Source organism: Triturus cristatus, chromosome 12 (genome assembly GCF_964204655.1).
Source record: "Triturus cristatus chromosome 12, aTriCri1.1, whole genome shotgun sequence".
Lineage (NCBI taxonomy): Eukaryota > Metazoa > Chordata > Amphibia > Caudata > Salamandridae > Triturus > Triturus cristatus.
The window spans coordinates 293468563-293493211 of record NC_140595.1 but is presented as its reverse complement, the minus strand read 5'-3'; the positions used below and the strand labels follow the sequence as shown (position 1 = coordinate 293493211).

The 24649-nt window shown below is 46.5% G+C and overlaps 1 protein-coding gene across 8 annotated transcripts in view; it reads left to right on the top strand.

The window, feature by feature from the left end:
• NDRG4 (NDRG family member 4) overlaps window positions 1-24649 on the top strand; it is an 885840-nt gene that overhangs the window by 707970 nt on the left and 153221 nt on the right. For all 8 annotated transcript variants that reach the window (XM_085637547.1, XM_085637545.1, XM_085637548.1 and 5 more), the window contains 5 exons: window positions 8458-8578; window positions 11784-11846; window positions 13060-13120; window positions 14481-14567; window positions 22411-22467. In XM_085637547.1, coding sequence (XP_085493673.1) covers window positions 8458-8578; window positions 11784-11846; window positions 13060-13120; window positions 14481-14567; window positions 22411-22467 — 389 coding nt within the window. The remainder of the gene's footprint in view (window positions 1-8457; window positions 8579-11783; window positions 11847-13059; window positions 13121-14480; window positions 14568-22410; window positions 22468-24649) is intronic.

The window sequence follows — 24649 nt, the reverse complement described above, 5'->3', positions numbered from 1 at the left end:
TCAGGAAATGCCCTTCTTGTGGTAATAAAATGGCACTGTTGGATCCACACTCGGTGTGTATTGTGTGTTTACCATCAAAACACGATCCTGACCAGTGTCCCCACTGCCAGAAGTTCTCAAAGCGCACTCTGAGGGACAGAGAGCGCATTAAACTGCATGCAAGACTGGAGAAGGAACGAAGCCGTCGTGAAGGCGAGCATTCCTCATCAAGACCACCTTCTTCAGCTACGCAAGTACAGAAACGGCGACATACCAGCTCCCCGGGCTCCAAGAAGACCAGGAGTCCAAGAGGTTCGCCGTCGACGTCGAGGATGCCGGCGAAGAGGCAGAGAACTTCGGCGTCAAGGGATTCATCCCACCATCAAGAGTCTCCGCCGCGCAAAAGTAAGTCGGCGTCGAGAGGCGGCCCTTCGGGCTCGAAGGCTGCTAGTCTGGTGACATCTGAACTGTCTCCGTCGACGTCGAGGCTTCCGTCGACGTCGAGACACTCTCCGCCACCCTCGAGGGGGTCGACGTCGAGAGATGCGGCGACGTACATTCCGCCGCGAGTGGGCCGGTCGCCGTCGATGGTTACCCCCACTCGGCGACATAGAAGGTCGACGTCGAGAGGAAGATCGACGTCAAGAAGTCGACGTCGAGAGAGGTCGCCGTCAAGATCACCACGGCGACGTCGAGAGAGGTCGACGTCGAAGTCGCCCAGTCGACGTCGAGAGAGGTCGACGTCGAAGTCGCCCAGTCGACGTCGAGAGAGGTCGACGTCGAAGTCGCCCAGTCGACGGCGAGAGAGGTCGACGTCGAAGACACGGCCGACGTCGAGACCATCTAGCCGACGTCAGGTGCCAGAGAAGAGGAGATCGACATCGAGGTCTCCACGACCGGCGTCGAGACCAGAACGGCATACCTCACACTTGCCGATGGTGACGCAGACGTCGACGACGTCAAGGGATTCGACGTCGAGGGCGAAGACTGGACCGCCCGCGGAGAGGTCCCCAGGAGAACAGTCATCATCTCCGGGACTGCACATCGTGCAAATATCTCCAGAAAGATCACCCGAGGCTCCAGAGCGGTTTGGACTGTCACCGCGCTGGTTACGAGATGTGGGCGCTGCCGCATGTCGGAGTCCGGGATCGGACTACTCCCGCATGTACTCCCCACCGCGCAGGAGTAAATCGCCTCCGAGGGATCCACGGCCAATTTCACCACGCCGGTCTCGTTCCAGGGACTGTCGCACCGCGCCAAAACGTCCAAGATCTCCGTCCAAGCGCAGATCAGGATCAAGGGCTCACCAAAGCGAACGCTCCCACAAGAGGCGACGCACCAGGTCGTCCACTGGGACTGCATCCACAAGATCCTCAGTCCGGGACTACTCTCCTACTTTTTCATCCACGCCTCCATCGCGAGTGTCCCCGGTGGATGACATTATAACTTTCTCGGACGTCCTGGGTAGAGGGGCGCAAAAGTTGAACATCGCACTGCACGCCCCTCAGGCACCCACTTCTGTGATCTTTGACACTTTACACCATCGGTCAGCTCCCAGACCTCTGCTCCCGTTGGTGCCAGGATTGTTAGAACCAGCGATGGCCACGTTCCTTACACCGGCTACAGTGGGCTCGGTCCCCTCGAGAATAGCAAAGAAGTACAAGGCTCCGGCCGAGGACCCTTTATTCTTGAGGGCGGACCCGCCAGCGGATTCGGTGATAGTGGCGGCGGCCATGAAGTCTCACTCAGCCTCAATATCTGCTTCTGTCCCCCCTGAAAAGGACAGCAAGCTGATGGACTCCTACGGCAGGAGAATGTGCAACACATCTGCTGCGCATATGAAGGTCGCTAGCGCTTCAGCCCTGCTAGGGAGGTATGATCGTTCCCTATGGGATTCCCTGGCCAGATTCGTGGAGAGATTGCCTAGGGAGGACAGGCAGGACTTCACGGAGATCCTACATGAAGGCGGACTGGTGGCAAACCAAGTAATAAGCGCAGCGGCGGATGCATCAGACCTAGCCGCGCATGGCTACTCCCATGGCATCTGCTCCCGCCGTTCGGCCTGGCTCAGATTAACAGCCCTCAAACCAGATGCGCAGAAAAGGATTCTTAACCTGCCGTTTAATGGATCATCGCTATTTGGAGCTCATGCGGACGACCAAATGAGCAAGATGAAAACGGAATTGGACACTGTAAAGGCTGTGGGACTGGAAAAACGCAAAGAGTTCCGCAAGCGCTTTCGCCAGGGCGACAAACGTGCCTTTCACCAGCGCGTTCAAACGCCCCAATGGTCCTCTCAAAACCAACAGAGGTCCCAGTTTCAGCAAAGGGGCCGGGGCAGAGGAAGAGGAAATGCTAAACAGCAGCAGTCCTCTAACAAGCAACCTCCCAAGCAGTGAAAACTTACTTCCTCCGCACTCGTTCGCCACTCCGGTGGGAGGAAGTGTCACCGCTCACCTGGCAGAGTGGAATACAATTACAAACGACAAATGGGTGCTGAGTATTGTAGAGCGTGGCTACTTGCTGAGGTTCAAATCTCCCCCTCCGCAGGTACCCCCACGGAAACAGCCACTCCCTCTCAGCCAAAACAAGCTTTTAAAGGACGAAGTTGCCACTCTCCTCTCCAAAAACGCCATAGAGGAAGTTCCAAACAGGCAGAGAAATCGGGGAGTGTACTCCCGGTATTTTCTTGTTCAGAAAAGAGGAGCGATCGGAGACTACAGACCCATCCTCGATCTCCGCCTACTCAACAGATTTCTCAGAAGGGAAAAATTCAGGATGCTAGCACTGCACCAGATCTTCCCACATCTACACCAAGGGGACTGGATGTGTGCCATCGATTTACAGGATGCATACTTCCACATTCCTGTCTCAGCGAAACATCGGAAGTTTCTCAGATTTCGCATCTTTCACCAACATTATCAATACAAGGTCCTGCCATTCGGCCTCAAGTCCGCGCCACGAACGTTCTCAAAGTGCATGGCGGTGGTGGCTGCATTTCTCCGCAAACGGAAGATATTCGTCTACCCATATCTAGACGACTGGCTCTTAAAAAGTTCCACCCCGGTTCAACTCCAGAGTCATCTCTCGTTCTGCCTAAACCTTCTACACTCGTTGGGCCTTCAGGTCAACTACCGGAAGTCGATCCTCAATCCAACTCAGCGGATCCACTACCTGGGCGCCTCTCTAGACTCCTCAAGCGCAAGCGTGTGTCCTTCGGAGGAGAGGTTATCCTCCATGCTGCAAAAAAGCTGCACGCTTCTCAGCACGGAATATCCCACAGCCAGACAAGTGTCATCTCTCCTGGGATCCATGGCCTCGTGCATCTACATCGTGCCCAACGCACGTCTGCACATGCGTCCTCTGCAACAAGACCTAGAGGATCAGTGGTCGCAGAGGACCGGCCGCTGGGAAGATCACATTACCCTTCATCAAGCCGCCAAAGATTCCATCCGGTGGTGGATGAAGCGCTCCCATCTGCTTCACGGCGTCCCATTCCATCAGGCGCCTCCGACACAGACGGTGGTCACAGACGCCTCCATGCAGGGCTGGGGGGCTCATATGGGCCGGCTTCAAGTACAAGGTCTCTGGTCCGCTACCGAGCAGAGCTATCACATCAACTTCTTGGAGCTACGAGCAGTCCATCTCGCTCTCAAGTCCCTGTACCCATCCCTGCAGACCGACTATGTTCAGGTTCAGACGGACAACACCACAACTATGTTCTATCTGAACAAGCAAGGAGGGACCAGATCACGGGTCCTGTCTCTGGAGGCCCAGTCAATCTGGAAATGGCTTCTGGCGAGAAACCTGACGATCGTCGCTGTTCACCTGCCAGGGACCCTGAACGTGCAGGCGGACGGCCTCAGCAGAGACTTCGTCGAAGCGCACGACTGGGTGCTCAACGAAGGCGTCGCTCAAGACATCTTCCGCTTGTGGGGCATACCAGACATCGATCTGTTCGCAGACGCGGACAACAAAAAATGCCCCGTCTTCGCCTCCAGGTTCCCTCAACGGGGGTCGCAGGGGAACGCGCTTTTGATCAGCTGGTCGAGGACATTGCTTTACGCTTTTCCTCCTCTCCCTCTCATCCCGGCTGTGATTCAGAAGTTCTACAGGGCCAGAACTCGGATGATCCTAATAGCACCGGAGTGGCCCCGGCAGTGGTGGTACCCGGATCTACTCCAGCTGTCGGAGGTACCACAGAGGAGGTTGCCATGCCTGCCGAACTTGCTGACCAAGGACAAGGGGAGAGTGTTCCACCCCAATCTCCCCTCCCTCCGCTTGACGGCATGGCTCCTGAATTCATCCAGTACGGACATCTAGACCTTCCACCGGACTGTATGAGCATTCTTCGGGAGGCGAAGAGGCCCTCCACGAGGAAGTCGTATGGCTTTAAATGGAAAAGATTCTGCTTCTGGTGTAGAGATAACACCCTTGATCCGATCCGGGGTCAAGAACAGGTTATTCTCCCCTACTTACTGTACTTGGCGAAGTCTGGGTTAAAGTACTCTTCCATCAGAGTACACTTAGCTGCTATTACAGCCTATAGGAAGTCTCCTACCCAGACCTCATTCTTTCAGATGCCAGTGGTAAAGGATTTCTTAGAAGGGCTTAAGAAAGTTTACCCACCTGTGAGGTCTCCTTCCCCTTCCTGGGAACTGAACATCGTTCTCTCTAAACTGATGGGAGGTCCTTTTGAGCCGATTCATAAGGCCTCCTTGCAACATCTGACCTGGAAGGCTGCCTTCTTAGTAGCCATCACTTCGGCCCGTAGGGTTAGTGAAATTCAGGCCCTCTGCTGCAAGGAACCTTACACGGTGTTTCATGCTAATAGGGTGGTGCTCCGTACTCATCCGAGCTTCCTGCCCAAGGTGGTTTCGGACTTCCATATTAATCAGGTGATCACGTTGCCCACCTTCTTTCCTCAGCCGACCACACCCCCGGAGAGAGCTCTACACTCTCTTGACCTCCGGAGGGTTTTGAAATTCTATCTAGCTAAGACCCTTACTCTTAGAAAGTCAGACAGGCTCTTTGTTAACTATGGACCCACTAATACCGGGCTGGCTGCGGCCAAGAGATCTATCTCTAGATGGATTGTCTCTTGTATAGCTTTGGCTTACCAACTGTCCCACAAAGTTCTGCAGGGTAAACCTAGAGCACACTCTACTCGGGGGAAGGCTTCTACGGTAGCACTCCTTCGCAACGTTCCCATGTCTGAGATCTGTAAAGCGGCTACATGGCGCTCAGTCCATACTTTCACGCGCCATTATTGCTTAGATTCAGACGCACAGGCCGACGCCCAGGTGGGGCAGGCCTCTTTGAGGAACCTATTCGCATAACTGTAATGCAAGATGTGTCTTTTAATGTATGTTTTAACTGCTTTGTTGCTCGTCCGCGAGACTTTGGGTATGGGCTTGCTACTCTATTCATAGATTATGACTATTGATGAGTATCCCCTGGATGAGAAGGATTAGTTACTTACCTGTAATCCTAGTTCTCATCCAGGGGTATACTCATCAAAGTCATAAGCGACCCACCCACCTCCCCGGACGAGCAATGTTTTCTCTTTAAATAAGTGATGTATGGAAGGCAGATCTACTCAGGTGCGGAGGCACCGCCAAAAAGAACTGGCCCAACTGTCACCTGTAGTGCATCATGGGAGCAGGGGGTCACGGGCAGGCCTTAAAGGCACGGTCCCCCTACTCTAATGCCTTAAAGGCAAGGTGTCAGTTTTCTTGGATTCTTGATACTCTACTGCAGCCTACTGGCGAATGCCTACAATTACATGTTGCTTTATGGCAATAAAGCAGTGCTGTGTTATAATTTGCCTGATGCTTCCTTTTTTCCTTACGGGTTACGGGGGCACTACTATGCAAAAATATGTAATTTACAGCATTGCCATGTTTTGAACATTATTAGGCTGCATTTATATGTTTTCACATATGTATATATATATATTTATTTATATATATGTATTTTCTATATGCTCCGGGATCCCGCACATGGGCGGGGATTATTCATAGATTATGACTTTGATGAGTATACCCCTGGATGAGAACTAGGATTACAGGTAAGTAACTAATCCTTTTGGTTCACTGGTGTCACTTGGAAGTTCATGCCCTGCAGCTAGCTGGTAAATCCATCCACAACCAAGTCAGTGACATTGACTCCATAACTACAGATCTTTCCATTCACTGTGGCCCAGGTAATCCCATCTAAGCACTACTACCTCCAGCACGGCCTGGCATGGCTATCTTGAGTAGAGCCCCAGAATTAAGATACATACACTGTGGTTGTTACCAAAAGTGTCACCGAAACGGCAGACATTTATTAGGAGAAAGGCAAACGTATTACCGCCCTCCCAATGCACCTTGAGAACCCAATGTTCCCAAAGATTGTGGATGAATAGATGTTGTGATCAGTTCTTTGGTGCGACCAATTGTGTAGACATTTCAGGTCTGTGCTGAATGGTGTTGCATAGTTCGTTGTTTTTGTTGGATATTGTTTATAATTTCCTCATTTACGTTGGGAGTCATTGCTGAGTTCTTTGCTTGGATTAGATTTTGTTGCTAAACTCTTTGATCGTGTTGTTAGGTACAGCTGACCGGTCGTTCTTTGCACCCCAGTGCTAGCTAATTCCTGTGCTAATTTAGTTTTTGTTTTCAACGTCTTGCATTGTACCAGTCTGTTTTAAGCTAAATAATCCTCAGTCTGTTCCTGCATGACGTCACTCTTTCTGCAGTTGACCAGCATGGTGCAGTTGTCAGTGAATGTTGTTTTGCTGCTAGGCACTGGCTCTGCCTTGTTGCCTTTCCTCCATCGATATTGGTGGCACGGTTTTTGTGGTCATATTAGCCATACATTTTATTATTTTGTCTTGCATTACTTCTTAATTTTAATGGTCACTTTTTTATACTGCTGTTTTCTTTGTTCTTTATTTCTAGCTGCTTGCGGCATTGACTTTGCTAGGCAACTTTATATTCATCTTATCCTTTGAGGGCAGTACTTGCCCTTGTTTTCTTTTGTGGTGCTGCTAGGGTAAGTGATGTTTTATTTTGTGGCTGCTGCAGGCACTTGGTTTGCTGCAAGGCCATGTTCGTCTAATGTAGCACATTTTCTGTTCTTCTGGGCCTCTGCAGCCTGGCTTGTCTCTTCTAAACTGTTGCAGGGTAGGACGTTTCTCTTCTAGATCTCTGCAGGGCCAAACTCACCTATTCTGTCAACACCATAGAAATTGATTTTCTATAAACTAAAAGTCACTCACCTTGGTTGGTCATGTACTAGTTGCCCTTTCCTCCAAATGAACCCACCCTAAATCCCCTCTCTTTAGAAGGGAAAGAAAAGCCCTTGGCCGTGGGAGACCCTCAAGTGCCATTCAATGTGCTCCCACAATTTAAACTCTTGCCATGCACATCCAGTGCCTCACTTGGGATACGTCGCGAGCCAAAGGAAAATGCAAATGAAGGATTTGGAGCAAAATAATTCTTTTGGTAAACAATTTAACTTTTTTGCTTGTTGATATCCAAACACAAAGTGGCAGTGCTTATTGTTCAAACCAGTTTTCATTTGATTGTAAAACTACTTAATGTGTATTCCACATCCTTGTGCCTTTATGTAAAATTTCTGTCACATACTTATACATTCAAAGATGGTTAAACAGTTGCATGTTACATTTGCCTAGGCTCTAGTGCTGGTAAAGGGGGACTTTTATCCATTATTAAGAAGATATTTCCCTAGATGTGCCGGGGTATCTTAGTCCACACTTTTAGAGGTATGGTTGTTTCTTGAGTTTTGGCTGATGCGTCCATGTTTGGTGGGGCTCACACTAGATCAACTAACTATATTGAAATCTTCTGACTTGGAAAACCAAATGTCAGAGAGTTTAGCGGACCACAACACAAGTAAAAGGAAATGTTCTGCTTACTGCCACATGTATAACATAAACCACCACATAGGGAAGCACCCTATATGTCACCTTGCCAGACTTTTCGAACACTCACAACTTGCTTCTGGCGGTCCTTAGGATATGCTTCTTCACAGAGAAGGTCCTTCTAGACCTGCTTTCACAAGGCAACGTTCTTCATTGTGCCCCTTGGAAGCCCAAGCATTTGCGAGGGCCCTTGAGACAGCCACTGAAGTGTTTCATTAGTTAGCAAGCAATTGAAAATGAATTCCATTTCTCATGTATAGTAATCCGGCTTTAAGCAAAACACAGGAACTGAATGTTCTCTTTTATATAATGATCAAGCATACACCACCATCCACCACACAGCATGTCTTACTAGTCATGCTTCAGCATGTCCCTAACCATGCTAACACCTGATTAGGTTACTTACACGTAATGGTTTACAGCGATTCTAAGCGCTAACCTAGATCCCCCTTTGCATTGCTCAGAGAGTCAAATGGATTGACTATGATTGGCTGTCTCTGAAAGGTTTGTGTTAGCTGTGTATTTCAACTGTGACCTCATCCTTTCAGATAAACTGTGTTTCAACACCTTCTTCAACTTAGAAGATATGCAAGAGATCAGCAAGCACTTTGTGGTCTGCCATGTGGATGCTCCTGGACAGCAAGCTGGAGCATCCCAGTTTCCACAGGGGTAGGTACTACTACAATCCATCTTGTATGTAATGACATTCCAGTGGCTGGTTTGAGGGTGGTGGGTGCAAGAATAAGTGGGGAAGTAAGCAAACCCCTTTAGCAATCTGTGATTACCTGTGTTCCTGTGGAGGCAGCCATATTGGAATGTTGCATGCTTGGTAGTGCAGTGGGAGTGCCTCTAGAAATCTTAAAAAAGAAACCTTTTTATCATCAATAGTAATAGGAAGTTAATAATTATTTAATAAATAGCTCTCATTTCCAACATTAGAATTTTGGGGGGAATTTGTGTTTGAGGATTTGCTAAAGAATTATTGATGTATGCCATCTGCTTTGATTCCATGGAACCGTTGAAACTTTTTCACAGGATACTCACTAGAAGGTATGGGGCGTAGGTCTGTGCCACATAGAGGGGAACGTAGCTAGGGACTGCCTGGAGACAAAGGGTTGACCAAAGGGGTGAATTGTGTATCCATACTAGTGTCACCCTTGTTTAGGTGCATCAGAAACCTTTCATGGCTGCATAAATTGAAGCTATGCCTCTTTTGAAATGTTTATATTAATGTTTATTCATTTCTTACGTCTCCATGTTAAAGTATGTTGTTGCTAGGTGTTCGTTAACACTCATGAGCTGATGTGGTCGCATTTGTTCTGGCCTTTTTTGGAATCAGTGTTACTGCATAGATATAGGTGTCATTGACGCATGGCTCTAGTGTGATAGTGGCGTAAGCCCAAGGAGGTGACATGCGTTGGTTGGATCTGACGAACACATAGCAAAACGGCCATGATTCTGACCTCAGGAGTAAATTCTGAAATCTTGTGCAAACTGTGTTAGCTCCTGAATTGGGATTACAAATTTAACATTGATGAACATCACCTCCCACCCTTCAATATTCCCCTGACAGATTCTGCAAGGTTAATCTTGTCAACATTTAATGGGGGAGGGCCTGGTAAAAAGGCAACAAATGCAGATCTTGCCATAGTAAATACTGAATCTGTATGTTAAGCTTCATTTCGAGTTGGGGAACTCAGAATGAGAGGTATTTACTGCATGGTGTAAATACCTTCACCTTATGGTATTAGTATAGCCAGGTGCAGTATTTTACTGCACCTGATAAATACTCATCCAACAGCTCACCAGCCCTTACTGTATTCAATGCCTCTGTGACGGTAGCGTTGTTGGGAGAGAATGTTCCTTGAGCAGCGAGGTGTGAAATTGGGTTTGAGGGCGAAATTAAATATTGCCAGATCAACACTTTTAACAATGAATAAATTGTGGAGTGATTTGGCAAGTGAGGTCGTTGAGGGGACATGAAGAGAAAATGGCAATGGCAGATGTTAGTCTGTTTCCTGTTGAGAGCGGCACAATGCCAGTGTGTTGTTACATAGTACCGTGGTGAATGAAAATGAGATGACGTGGAAGATGTGAGGGATCACTTTTAGTTAATTCAGAAAGAGTTGAGAGCTTAGGTGGTCACGTAAAGAGCCAAAGGTCGGCCCCAGAGACGGACAAGTGAGAAGTGGTTCTGGAAGGCAATGGGCCGGTTTGAGAATGGCTTGGAAAGGAACTTGACTGAGGACAGTTCTGACCAGGAATGGTCTGGATGAGCGTTCACTCCCTGGGATGGTTTGGATAGAAGTGATCTGAATAGAAATGGCCTGGGGGCTAGTGTTGGTTGCTGTGCCACTGTACCCCTCTTCATTGATTACACAGAGAGTGGGGCTCCTGACCAAGATCTGTTGGAGGCACTTCACGCACATTTCCAAGCATGCTCAGGATGTCAATCCCTCCCATGCCACATTATTACCATCCAGATGGAAGGCTTGGTGGAGGCTCCTGTTTAATGAACGCTTTACCTGTCATGGTATCCGCCTGACGGGAGGATGTTCCTGGTCCTAGTATTTGTCCATGTCCTTCAGGCAGCATATTTCTATTCCAGTCTGAGTCGGACTGGGACAGAAAATAGGTCCGGGCACCAAAATAAAAGTGACCTCTATTAGTGAATTAGAGAGCAAAAAAAAGTGGCTATTGTTTGCAAATTGGGGCACTTTTGAACTTGCAAAGACACCTTGTATACATGTTTTGAAAGGTATGGGAGACTGCATGGATTTTAGCTTCCTGCAGGCAATGTTTTTTTTTTAATATCATGGAAATCAACAGTAAAAACCGGCCTACCCGACCATAACTCAGGCCCACATACAGCCAAAAAATCAGCACAAACACTGCCGTGTCAGATCTGCCGGATTGCCCTATAGGCCTGTGCAATCCCGGTTTCAATGTATGAGTTTGGATTCCCTTCTGTCCCTTCTTCCTGTGTTAGTGCTCATTGTCCTAGATGGAAATCGTGTATGTACCATGTGAGTCCTCATGTAGGTGTAGGCGTGTTTCTTGATACAGGTTGCCTGACTTTGCAGTACATATCAGTGACTTATAAACAATGCAGGTAAAGGAAACCAGTAAGTGGGACCAACCTTCTGGGCTGAGGCTGTTCCTGCTTTCTCAATATTCAGCTCCAACTACTGCTCCCTCTCTATTCTTACTGTTGGCTTGTGAGGGAGTGACCTTGGCAGGAAATCCATGAGAGCACCCCAGAGAGGCGTCATCAGTCCCATTTACGGCAACGCTAGGCTGACATTCAGCAGAGGGATGGCCGGATTTAGAGATCACAGAACTCAACAGTTGGTGCATGGGGGAGGATCTCTTGACCTGTTTGGACCTTTGCTTGCACTAAAGGGTGAGCACTTTCAAGAAGCACTTGAAGGACCATCACAGGAAGGCAAAGTATCCCCCGACCCCGCTGATGGAGGCCACCCTCCAGGTCTCGACCAGTTCTCCTCACCAGTTGAATTTCACCAATAGAAGACCATAGTTTCCTCTTCCCCTTCACACTAAAAGTTGCTCAGTACTCAACAAAGGACAGTAAATAAATGACTACAGTAATTATGTCTCCTCAAAATGCAGCCTCCCGTCTGAACTTAAAAACCCAGAGGCCAACAAATACAAAAATGCAGTATTCAAAAATAATTTTAATCTCACTCCATTGCAAGCTTAGAAAAAATGAACAACTTACAGACCTTTTATCACATGTATATTTCGTTACATTAGGGTTTCGTTTTTTGATACCTACAGTACCCTGGCTACTTTCCCCATGTGTTTTCGCTATTTCAAGTACATCTAACCTCTGTGTTTTCTCTCTTCCCACAAGGTACCAGTATCCCACCATGGAGCAGCTGGCCGCCATGTTGCCCAGCGTAATCCAGCACTTTGGGTGAGTAGCACGAAAGAAGGGAGTGGTAGGGGTGATCTTCCGTATGTAAAGTGACCCCCTTCTTCCAGGTTATTACGGACTCTGTTTCAAGTCCTGGACGTGCGTGTGATAGAGTAGCACAATTGAAAGCAATGATATGTAGACAGAAAGTTCCCTTAATGACTTGGAGTAAGATGTTACCTTTTTTGTATGTTCTAGATGATGACATCCTTTGCATTATGAAAACGTTCAAATGCAAGTGAGACGGTCCCAGTCACTGTGAACAGTAACTACCTGTGTCAGAGTCTGCCCTGCAGAGCGTCCTGCTTCTTCATACCACAGCTCCTTTTTGAGAGACATCACATGCTTACATACATAATACATACATACAGACATACAAACATACATACATGCGTGCATGTATTTATGCGGGCCAAGACTTTGCTTCCTAGATCAGTAGAGCAGGGCAAGCATCATCTGAGGGAGCAGGTCATCCTTTCATGCGCTGGTCCATTATTATCCTTTTACTGTGCCATTATTAAGGGAGGAGGCTCTTCTTCTCGTGACACTTGAGGCAGTGCTGCGTGTATCTAACAAGTAGTGAAAAGGTGGTGCGGTCTACTGGCTGAAATGTCAGATTTGTAGGCAGGGCCTTGTACTGCGGCGGGTCGGCCTGCTCCATGCGTGCCAGTCAGCAGTCCGCTCCCACCTACTCAAGCGCATGTAGTACCATCATCCTTAGGCCTCTGGTGGGCGATGTAGATCAGTTTCCATAAGTGTCTGGTGTGTACCTTGGTCTGTCTGTCCTGAGGAAGTGGCTGCCAGTCTCCTCATCGCTGCTTGGGGGAATCTTTATTTGAGAGCTTCAATAAACTGGAGGAAAGGACCTAGAGATCTGTTGGCCTTTGGACAAGCGTGTTAGTATATTATCTTATTTGTGTTCTTATTTTCTTTTCAACTCTGGAACGCCTTTTACTTTACAATGCTGTGGAGCTCTATCTGGAATCTGTGCTGTTGGTGGGTTCTGGATGCAGGGTGACAGTTGGAGATTGGATAGTGGGCAGAGGGGCCCACAATGTTGTGGTGGGTTGCATAAAGATGCTTGTCTTCCCTAGATGGGCCTTCTCTTCATGATAGTTAGACATAAGGATTTGTTTTTGATGTCCCCCGTCCTTCTGTCTGTAATTGACTACTCATTGACTAACTGCCCTAAATCGTCTTAAAACTCTTTCAGGTTCAAATACGTGATTGGCATTGGTGTTGGAGCTGGGGCATATGTTCTCGCCAAGTTTGCTGTAAGTAATCCTTCCTCCCTTCTGGGTGGGTTCCATGACAAAAGAATGGAGATCTGTCCCTTTTGTTAATTGGCTTTCAGACCATGGAGCCAGAGCGAAACACTGGAGCTATCCCTAGTCCTATTGAGAGACTGCCTAGGCATGCTCGATCTCCCTCCTTGCCCTCTAAAGGAAACATCCAGTATTTCAGTCTAATTCGTGTCGCATTCGCCCCTCGCCTTTATCATGAGCAGTACTTGTTATTCTCTCCTGGGACTCCCTACACTAATGCCATTCCCAGCCTCCCTGGTACCAGTCTCTGTTCAGTATGCTGAATCTCAAAGATTATTTTCCATTGAAATGTACCACCTTAGACCCCCTCCTACGGCCTCCACCATATTGATCACAGCCGCGGAGCCTGCCTGTTGCGGGTCCATGCCATCTTCTAAAGTTTGCTAGTTAATTTCACTTGGTTCGCACCCTACTGGATTCCCACTAAGGCCTTACCTTACTGGACCCCTTTCCTAACCTATGCTTTGATAGTGAGTAAACAAGTCCTTCTCCCCTACCCTGACCCTCCCAAAACCTTCTCCCTGATAGGCACCTTTCAAAGGCCTTCCCTGCACTGCTTTCTTTTGTCTATCAGTGCCTGAGTCACATAGGTTTCTCTCTCTCGAACCACACCTTACACAAGATCCTTCCCATTAGCTTTCACTGTGAAGGCCCCTTTGACCTTCACCGTGCTGGGCGTTCTTGCCTCACATTCTCTTACCTGGTTCCCCCTTCATCACCCTGATTTCCGTGCGCTTCTCCCTCTATTGTAGACTACTTTGGTCTCTCTCCTCTACACTAAGCGTTCTCGCCTGGCAAACACTCTCCTTCGTCTCGCCACTCTGACCTGCAGCACACTGGTCACTTCCTTTTGTCTGCAACGTACTAGTTCCCTCCACACCACTATGGGCCCTTTCCAGTGGCCCGCATCATCCCTACCCTTGTCCCCTGGCCTGCAGCTCACTGGTCCCTTTCCCTTGAGATGCACTCGTCGAATTCCCTTTTACCCAAGTTGATCTCTGTTCTTCACATCAAACTGTTCCTGTCCAGAGGCCTGCATCAATCCATGGTCACACTACGCTGTACCTCGCCGGTATGCCTCCAGTCGCGTGCTTCACAAGCGTCTATCCTCCCCTGGATGGTATCATACTGAGCCCCCCGTCCTCTATCCACACTTGGTCTGCTCCTTTGGCGTGCATCCCTGTAATCCCTTTCCATGGCCAGCGTTGACCCGCCCTCTCACCCAGTCGTGCCCTGTGCTGAGTTTCTGAAGAGCTCTGATGCCACATCCGGTTTTAACTTTCCCTTTTACTGCTGTTCTTCCCTACAGCTGATCTTCCCAGACCTGGTGGAGGGGCTCGTCCTGATCAACATTGATCCCAATGGCAAGGGTTGGATTGACTGGGCTGCCTCAAAAGTGAGTGACCTTTGTCTCTGCCCTGCTGTCTAACACTTGTACTCGAAAAAGCTGTAATAATAATGTGTGCTTTCTGCCTGTAGGTGGTTAGTCTGACATGTCTGTAATTTACTTTGACTGAGTTGGTGATTTTATGTATTTATGTTCCTCATACTCAAGGTCCGATGTACTTGCACTTCACTTTTAAGCAAGAACACTTTTCGGGGTGTTCTGTGATGTGACTGATTGCCAGGCAGAAGCAGCTTTTCCTGGCCAGGCAGATCCCATTTGCATGTTGATCTTCTCATCAGTAATTTTTTTAACATACAGAAGCCTGTTTATTTTTTATTATTTTATTTATTTTAACTTTATTTATAACTGTCTTGATCGCTAGAGATGAAAGTAATTTCATACATGGCTCAATTGACTTTAAAATCAATTAAGTTACTCTGCCACTCAGGAATTCGGTTGTATGACATACCTCCTCACAGGTATACCCTGTTTCTGCCAAAATACATAAAGATGAACAATGACACTCAAATAAACCTTCCGGGCTTTCGTTACCTATGCACACCGCAGATTTACACCTTGTTTTGTACCTGCAACAAATCTAAAAATAATCTCTTCTCCAGTGTTGGGAATATTACACGCTCACTAGGACATTCTTCCGTGTGCCTGCTCCAAACTGAGGTGTCCCTGACTAACATCCCATTGTATTATATGAGGGGCATGTATTCATGTAGGAGGGTCGGATCTCGTCTACAGAACTAAGGGCCAGACAGATGCACAAAAATAGGAATAGCGATTAACCACCTGCAACTTTTTGTAAATAGCAACTAGGAAATCGCTACCCCCAATGTGTGAAACTATTTTAAGTTTCATTGGCAGTTCGGTAAGGACAGCACTGTGCTAGTCCTATGCTTAAAGACTTTGCTGTAGAAATGGCAAAATACTTTGTCCTTTTCTATCTCGACGTGGATGGCACTGCTAATCCTATGCTTAAAAACTTTGATAAGAAAAGCAGACATTTGAGGTGAGCAGATCTAGAGTGTCGCTGGTGTTGAGAGTGCTCTATACAGGACCTGCTTACCCCCTAAACTTGAGAACTACCCAGAGCTCTCAGCTTCTTTATATATATATATATATATATATATATATATTACAAAAGCGGCTCCGTGTTGTGGACCCCTGGCGCTTCTATTTTCCGGTGCGGAACCCAGCAGAGCCAAGCCGTCATGAATTCGTCATCTAATTTCCTCCTGGAAATAATTGGCACGCACTCACGGGTTCTGAAATTAATATCCCAAATTTCCTTTTATTCAGCTTGCAGTATCCAAAATTGAGGGACAAACCAACGCGTTTCGCTATCAGGCTGATAGCGAAACGCGTTGGTTTGTCCCTCAATTTTGGATGCTGCAAGCTGAATAAAAGGAAATTTGGGATATTAATTTCAGAACCCGTGAGTGCGTGCCAATTATTTCCAGGAGGAAATTAGATGATGAATATATATATATATATATATATATATATTCCAAACGAAAGAGAACCCACAGTTGGAGGCCCACATTCAAGGTGCAAATAACTTTATTTTGCCAGGCGACATGGTGAGCAACCTCGTGCAAACGACACGCATTTGTAGAAAAGTCCGCGGAAGAGCGGGTCCAGCGCTGACACTAGATCAGCACAGAAGGAACTTTGTGCCATTTTGCCTGGGTTGAAACGACGTGGCAACAACTTGGGGTGCACACAGACAACCCACTGGGAATTTGAACATTATGAAGGAGTTTGGGCGGTGTCACCTACTACAGAATATAGAATTTCAAAACTGCAAGTACCATCATGCTTTGTGCTGTTACGCCCACTGGGCGGGACTTTTCTACAAATGCACTCACCTGTGACGCCGCTGCTCCTCAATATGCCTTCCTGTGAACAAGGGCGAATGGACGCCCGAAACGCGTAGGGATCAAAGGCTGATTGTGTCGTTTGCACGAGGTTGCTCACCATGTCGCCTGGCAAAATAAAGTTATTTGCACCTTGAATGTGGGCCTCCAACTGTGGGTTCTCTTTCGTTTGGAATATATATATATATATATATATATATATATATATATATATATATATATATTCACTTAAAAAACCATAGGTTTCACACAAGTTATAGTTAGCTGTACATTTCACTCGTAAAAAACCAATGAAATTCCACGTTATAGTTAGATCAGGTAACTATAACTTGCGCGCCCACAATAAACTGCTGATGACGTCACATATTACATCACTTATGACATGGTCAGTGACATCACTCATGACATCAATGATGACATCTGAAATGACACATTGTGCATTGCGGTCGCGCAAGTTATAGTTACCTGATCTAACTATAACGTGGAATTTCATTGGTTTTTTACGAGTGAAATGTACAGCTAACTATAACTTGTGTGAAACCTATGGTTTTTTAAGTGAATTTGCAAGGTTTTTTAAATGCTAATTCCTAACTGGAACGTGTGTGAAACCTATGGTTTTTTCAGTGAATTTGTACGGTTTTTTAAATGCTAAGTTATGTATTTATTTTTAATTTTTGCGCCTGCTCTCTCTTTCAAAATCCAAACGATATTGCTTTTCCACACGGGGAGCTGCATGTCATCAGACATAATAAAAGTATTACTGAAGGCAAATCACTGCAATGGGGGACGGCGTTGGATGCAGTCTCTGAGCAGAGGGCGCAGGTCTCAGCCCCACCTCCCTGAGGGTGGCATGATGCACAGGGCCTTCCCTCATAGTACCATCCTTTATTTTCAGCATGGGGACTCAACTGCGCACCTTCCATCGTGACTCTTCCCACAACACACTCTCCTACTCTCGGACTCCCAGTCCCCCGCTTCCTCTTGCATATGCCACCCCCTTCCACATTCACCCCACATGCACCTCAGTCATCTGACCCCGATTGTTGAACCTGCTCCTCTGACGAGGGGATGGTATCATGTCGGGGAGCAGTCAATAGGTTCACCATCTCCTCCCACCTCCCGAGGTCCATCTCCGTATGCTCATCAGTTCTAACCATATGCAATTGCCTCTCGGTAGATCCGTGGGACCACTGCCTGCTCTTAAAAATGGATTTACAAACATTCACAGAGGGAAAGAGGTCACTTCCCGTTTGCGAATGGGTTACCACCTACTTGAAGTAGGTGGTAAAATCTGAATGTTTTGCGACCGGTCACAAAACATTCATACATACCGATGCGTTTCAGTATTAGGAAGGGACGCCCTAAACACGCCCCTTCCTAATACCGAATCGCAAACCCATTTTGCGATTCGGTAACAGGTTAGCTGCCTGTTTGCGAACGCAAAAAGGCTTGATACTTCTGGCCCTTACTCTCCCTGCGCCTACCAAATAATGAATGTGTCCTTGTGTAATGTAACTGGTGCTCATGGAAGCGCTCCAAAACCTTTGTGTTGAGTTCGTGCTATATAAAGCTGCAGAAAAAAAGGAGGCATTGTCAGAGGAGGTAACCTCCAACTTGACAGCCGTAATTCCTCTCAGCTTCTCCACCACTGCGCTCTACAACCCTCCCAGCCGTGCACATGCCCAGCTCATGTGTAGAAAAGTCGCCGAATCAGCCCCACATCTAGGGCAGCCGCCAGGTCGCTTAAGGGACGACCTATGAAGCTTTTGTGATGTGAAGAAGGTGCGGTGCAGGTAATAAACTTGTGTCAGTTTAAATCTGACATTACTCGCCGCCTTTTTCACTTGTGCTCATGCTCTGCCTTAGTCTGTCAGGGTGTCAGCTAAGTTTTCCTCTCAAATCTGTTGCATCCTCAGTGTGTCCTTATAGCAGTCCAGTTTGTGTGCTGGATACAGGCACGATATCATGTCCCAACTGGAGGTGATGACCAAGACAGCCACCATCAGCTGGGGATGCGATGTAATCTTCTCATCAATTAATTTATGGATAGAAATAACTGAGATCATGTATGGGTGATGGCTTTGTCAGTTTAAAGAGCATCAGTGTCACAGTAAGAGTTTTTATTGTAGGAGAGCCAGAAGAGTATGGTAGAACCTTTTAGTGCTTGGGCTTCAAGTTTCGCAGTTTAAGATAGAGAACTCCAGTTCGAAAGCAATTTCCACTTCTGGGTTAGTAGTGTATTTGTTGAGAACATTCTCAAAAACCTTCTTTTGTGCTAATATTATTATTAATATCCATGTTGAGCTAACTTGGTAAATAGATCTGGGAGAGGGATTCAACATGAGTCCTGTTATCATCTGGGCGCCAAATTATCTTTCCATTCTTTTCAGTAAAGTCACCCCTCCTAAGTACAAGTTATCTCTTTGCTGCATCTCATATGTATAGAGTATCCAGTACAGTTCAGAACAAATGATATTGACTGTGCACAGGCTCTGGGGCACCAATGGAGGCAGGTCCTCAAAGTGTCAGAGAGAACATTAAATGTAGCAAGGGGTTTCCTCCTATCAGTGTGGATGGAATTGGCAAATGCTGCCTATGTGCTTGCTCTCCATTCCGTGGAACCACTGAAGGTCTTCATAGTTCATCTGCACAACCAACCCCTTTGAAAAAGTTAATGTAGTGCAATTTCCCATCATCATTGATTGGCAGAAAAGTGGAAACTGTGTTTAAGAGGTACGTTGTGGACATGAAGGTGGGGTAAACAGTAAGGCAGAGGTGGTGGTAGCAGATGAACTCACCATCCGGTGCAACAGTCCTCCTGTTCATCTGCAACTGCCAAACCGCTTCAGTTTCCCTCCGTCTGGTATATAGGGCTTGTAGGGGACAGCATCCAACATTGACTCTCCGACTGGCATGTGATTATTTCGGACCAGTGGGTCCTTCATATTGTTCAGTTTGATTACGGCTTCCCTTTCTTGTCTTCTTCCTTCCCACATTCCCCGAGTTTTTACTCAAACATTCATGGATCATTCTGAATTTTTTTCAGAGATTGCCTACCAAGGGCTCCGTTGAGGTGGTGCCCAAGGCAGAGAGAGAGGCATGTGTTCTATTCCCATACTTTGGTCCCCAAGAAGCCCAGGGGATTGAGGCTGACCCTAGACCTCAGACTCTTGAACACCATCTTATAGAAGATAAGTTCAAAATGATGACACTGGGCCAGGTCCTCTTGGCCTTTGGCCTCGAAGACTGTATGGTATACTTGGGCTTGCAAGGTGGATGCCACCAATCCTGCAGTCATAAACCAGTATTTCTTCGAGATGGATTCAAACCATTTTCACTTCACTTTTCTGCCCTTAGACCTAACCTTGCCCCCTTGGTGATGGCAACCCATCTTTAGAAGTCTGAGGGTGCACATAATCCTGCACCATAACAACTGGCTACTGAAGGCAAGTTTGTTTCAGGTAGTCTCAGATCACTTGCAGGTGACGGTTTTGATGCTGTTTACTCTGGGGTTCTCCATCAGTGAAACTAAATCCCACTCTCTGCCTGGGCAGAGCATTCCATTCATTGGGCCATCCTAGTAACTTCATCGTCAAAGTCCTTTGCAACTTTCTCTTCCTTTCATCAGGGCAGTCAGTCGAAATCCTGATGGATAACTTAACCACAAGGTGGTACTACAAAAGACAGAGAGAAGTTGGGTCTCATGCCCTCTGTCTGGAGGCCCTGAGACTGTGGCTAGAACCTCATGGGATCTCCCTGACAGTCATTCCTCTGTCAGATTTCCTCAATATCAAAGCCAACGAACTTCTCATGCAGCATCTTGCCAATCACGCGTGAAGTCTAAATATGGAGGTGTAACAGGGCATTTTCGCCTACTGTGTGAGCAGATCTGTGGTGGTTCTATTTGCTACCTCTGAGAATATGCAATGCCCATGCTTGAGTTTTTCCCTAGGAGATGTATTCTGTTTCTAACAGGGCTCAGTCCTCTTTCATGCATTTCCTACTCTGCTGATGATCCCACAAGCCTTGAACAAGGTCATACTTGACCCAGCTCAGCTCATTACAATATCTGGGACTGGGATTGGAGGGTCTGTTACTCAAAGCTCCTAAATCTCAGCCTATGCCCCCCTCTCTGAGAGGAATGAAGCAAGGCGGAGTCCTGTGTACGAATCTCCATATTCTGCACCTCCATGCATGGATATTGCGTGGTTCAACTGAACGGTTGGAAGCGGTGGATGTCAGTTTGGCTTCTCATTGTCTGTCCATCAAGTGTATTTATTCTGGCAGTTGGTTAAATAAGTCAACTGGGGCAAGTAGAGGCAGTTTGACTTTCTACTGGCTAAACCGTATGATTTCCTTGTGTGTGTTCTGTCTTTGGCCCAGCAAGGTTTTACTGTAGGTACTGTTGAAAGCTACGTATTGGCACTTTTGGCTTTCTTAGCCTGATTTGCCTTCTTTGTGTTTTTTGAAAGGGCTTTCACACATTTCCTCGACTTCTTTCATTATGCCTCAGGAGGATCTGATTTTGGTTCTTACTTTTCTGATGTGTGCTCCATTTTAAACTCTGTACTGTTGTTCCCTGAGGCTCTTAACTATGAAAATCATGTTTCTCATTGCCGTTAATTCTGTGCATCGCATCAGTAAGTTACAGGTATTTTCTGTCCAGTCTCTGCATACCACCTTTTACCTTACAAATTGGTGCTTTGGACAAGTGTATCCTTTCTTCCAAAAGGAAGACCTTTTCAACTGCGGCATATAATCAAACTCCCTGAGTTCTTCTCTTCACTACATCTCTCTACCAAGGAGAAGATGCCACACCGGTTGGATCCCAAGAGGGCTAAGGCTGCTACTCAGGCCCTATCACAGAGTTTTGGACATCTGCCACATCTCCGCCAGGCACTACTGTGTCGACTGAGTCATGTTGCCCACTCTGTCCTGTAGGCCTTCCTGGTGCAAGGTATGCTCCTTAGACCTACCTCCTTGAGTGGGCATTGCTTTGGTATTGATTCACAAGCTGAGAAATCTGCATTTAGAAGTATCCATCAGAATAAACAAGTTATTTATGTAATGCTCTTTCTGGTGGATACTTTAACTGTGGATTCCTCACTGCCTGCCCTCCTCCTCCTCCCCAATCTGTGGAGTAGACTTTTCAGAAGTATTAAGGTTCCAAGTCAGATTTAAAGTTGAAAGTGGAAGACGCCGTTCTACAAATCTTTCTCCGATTTTCCACGATTCTTCTCTCCAATCTTGGGAGCTTCTCCATATCGATCCAGACCCAACTGCGGAAAAAAAGAATCTGAAGATGGCTGCCAAAGAAGGGAGCTTCCAAAGGAAGCCCGTCGACGTCACAGAAGGGCACCAAATGGTACTACGTCGTTGACACCCACCAACAGCAAAAAAACAAAAAAGGAGAATAAATACTTCAATTCTGGACCCATCCACTAGATGGCGGAATAATGCACAGCATAGTGAATCCCGAAAATTCTTTAAGCTGCAAAACTACACCGACAGGTAAGAAACTATTAGTTCCAAGTCAGGTCAGACACAGTGTTAGTATCTTCAGTTTTCTAGTTGTGTTCCGTGTCAGATGCTGCAGAAAATGTCATTGAAAAAACTGATTTGAGCACGCAGGGGTGGCAGTTATCTGGGGCTCCAGGTTGGGATGTTCAGAGATGGACAGAGTCCGATGGCTGCACCTGCGCGTGTGCAGAATCTGTTGCAAATTGTTTTCTGGATCCAGTGTGAGATCTGGGGAGATTCACAAGCTAAAGGGTATGCGGCTAAGTAGAGTATTCACCAGAAGGAGCGTTACCACATGTAAGTACTTTTTTCTTCTAGTCTTTATCTCAAGCCCTGCATGCGTTTTTGTAGCCGGGGAAAGACGGTAGTCCTGAAAACTGTGTCAGTGACCATTTTCTAGTTGTGTTCCCCATTGCTAAGTTTCTTTTTTCCTCCTTTTTCAGCTCTCTGGCCTAACAAGCTCTTTACCTGAAACAGTGTTATCCCATCTCTTTAGCCAGGTAAGATCTTCCTGTAATCCGCGCTGGAGATAGTTCAGTCTGTGGTTCAGTTTGTGCTGCTATGTTTTGCTGCAGGTATCGTTGATGCCCCTAGGTTTCATGCTGCAGCCTGCACCAGTTGTCTTTCTCGAGTATACTCGACCATGCTCTGTCTCACGCCACTGCAGGCTACCTGTTGCTTGCATCCCATGCCCTGCTTAATGTCTCTCACATGCTTGCTCATTTTCTCTCTCACAGTCTGAGATAAATTTACAAGGGCTTATCGCCACAGAAATGTCACTTTTTGCAACTTTCTTGTGGCGATAAGGCCTTTTCCTAATGAACGGGGGTGGTGGAGCAGGGGGACATGGGGGGGGGGGGTTTGAAAAATATAAAATAAAAACGCACCTACCTTTTCCGCCCCTGCTCCTCCTTCTCCGCTTCTCTTCCTGACTCCAGTCCGGAAGAAGCTGCAGGATGCACCGCGCACACAGGCTCCACTGAAGGTGTCTCTTCCTGCACATAAACAATCATTAAAACAAGTATTTGCAATGCAATAGGTCTTGCATTTGGGAAAGTTAGAGCTTTTGGCGTTGGAAATGACAATGTTTTTTCATAACTGTCAAGTTTTCAGTTTGTACATTTGTGACAATTCTAAGTTTGCAATGTTCATTGTGTTTCGTTTATCTCAAGTGTTAGAGTGGCACTATATCGAAACAACTTGAGAAAGATTTAGTTTTTTAAGTAAAATAAACAGCCGTAGAAAGAGGAGAGTGAAATGAGGGAAGATGTGAATGGAAGAAAAATAAGAAGAATAGAAAGACAGCAAGCAGGACGTGATAAAAAGAAGAGAGGTTCCAAGTGATGGATGGGAGGCAAAGCAGAGGAACTGTAATAGGAAAATAATGTGCACTACCCACTGTCAGACTCGCATACCAGCACCGCCATCTATGAAGGATCCTCTTACAACTCGTTTTCTTCCCTTTTAATATGCTAGAGCAGATCTTACTGGTGTTATAGCCATGCAATCAGTGACCAGTTAGGCAACTAAGGTCAGGAGCCCTTGTGTCCGACTATGTCAACTGTGGAGCACTCCCCAGACACCATGCTACATCACTCTCTCTGAGGTCCCAAGCAGGCTGCGCAGAGCATATTGGTCTGGCCCAGCCTTCCTGCAGGAAGGGCATAAACATACCGCCTGCAATGAGGACTATTACCCTCCTTTGCCCAGCCTAAGCAGCCTTACTTACTAAAAACAATAGGCAGAGCAGGCATCGAACCACCAGCGCCAGCACACTGAGAGTGAAAATGCTGCTCAACATAATTGTGTGACAATCTCGGGTGAAATGTAAAAAAGGGGACAGGGTGGGCGTGACAACTAACTTCTAAACCTATTTTAAATATCAGACACGAAAAAACACTTGGTCAAGAGCTGTCATGCCAGATGCAGAAAGTAAAATAGGATGTCAAAACTGAACGAACTTCGAATGGCAAACTAAAAACATGAAATCGGCTAGAAGGCTTACTCGTGCATTTTAGTTTTCCCAGCTCATAATCTCATGGAAAGTCATTGGCTGTCCATGCAGCTAGAAAATGGTGAACAACCTTGTAAGGTAGCGTCACGGCACTAATGAAAGCTCGTAGGTGGCCCACTGTATTATGGGACATGAAGAATAAATACCTGCACTTCGAAAATAAACTAAAACAACAACTGCTATTTGTCCATTACTTAGTCAAGATAAATGAAATATATCAGCTTCCTTGAGAACTGAAATCTGTTTCAAGAAATCGCATCGTCTTATGATACGCAAGGAAGTGAACTTAACTGCCCATACATGTAGAGAAAACATAAAAGAAAGAAAAAAGAGTAGTACCATACTGAGAAAAAAATCCATCCATGCCATGACAGTTACAAAGTAGTAAATAACAGATCTGAGAAGGCACCAAGGATCGTAGGGTTATAGAAAGCATTTGTGTACTACTACTTCTCAAACTAGATGGCACGTTGTGGAACTGTAGTTGCAAGACTGGGTATTAACACTAGAATTTGTTACTACAAAATATGTCATGAATGTATATTACAGCCTACCAGCAAAAGTGGTATTAAAAAAAGTGTAACTTTAAGTTATTGGGAATAATGCCTAGTGAAGAAAAGGAACAATGTTAAGAGGACAGTCACTAATAAAAAGCAGCCTTACTTGTC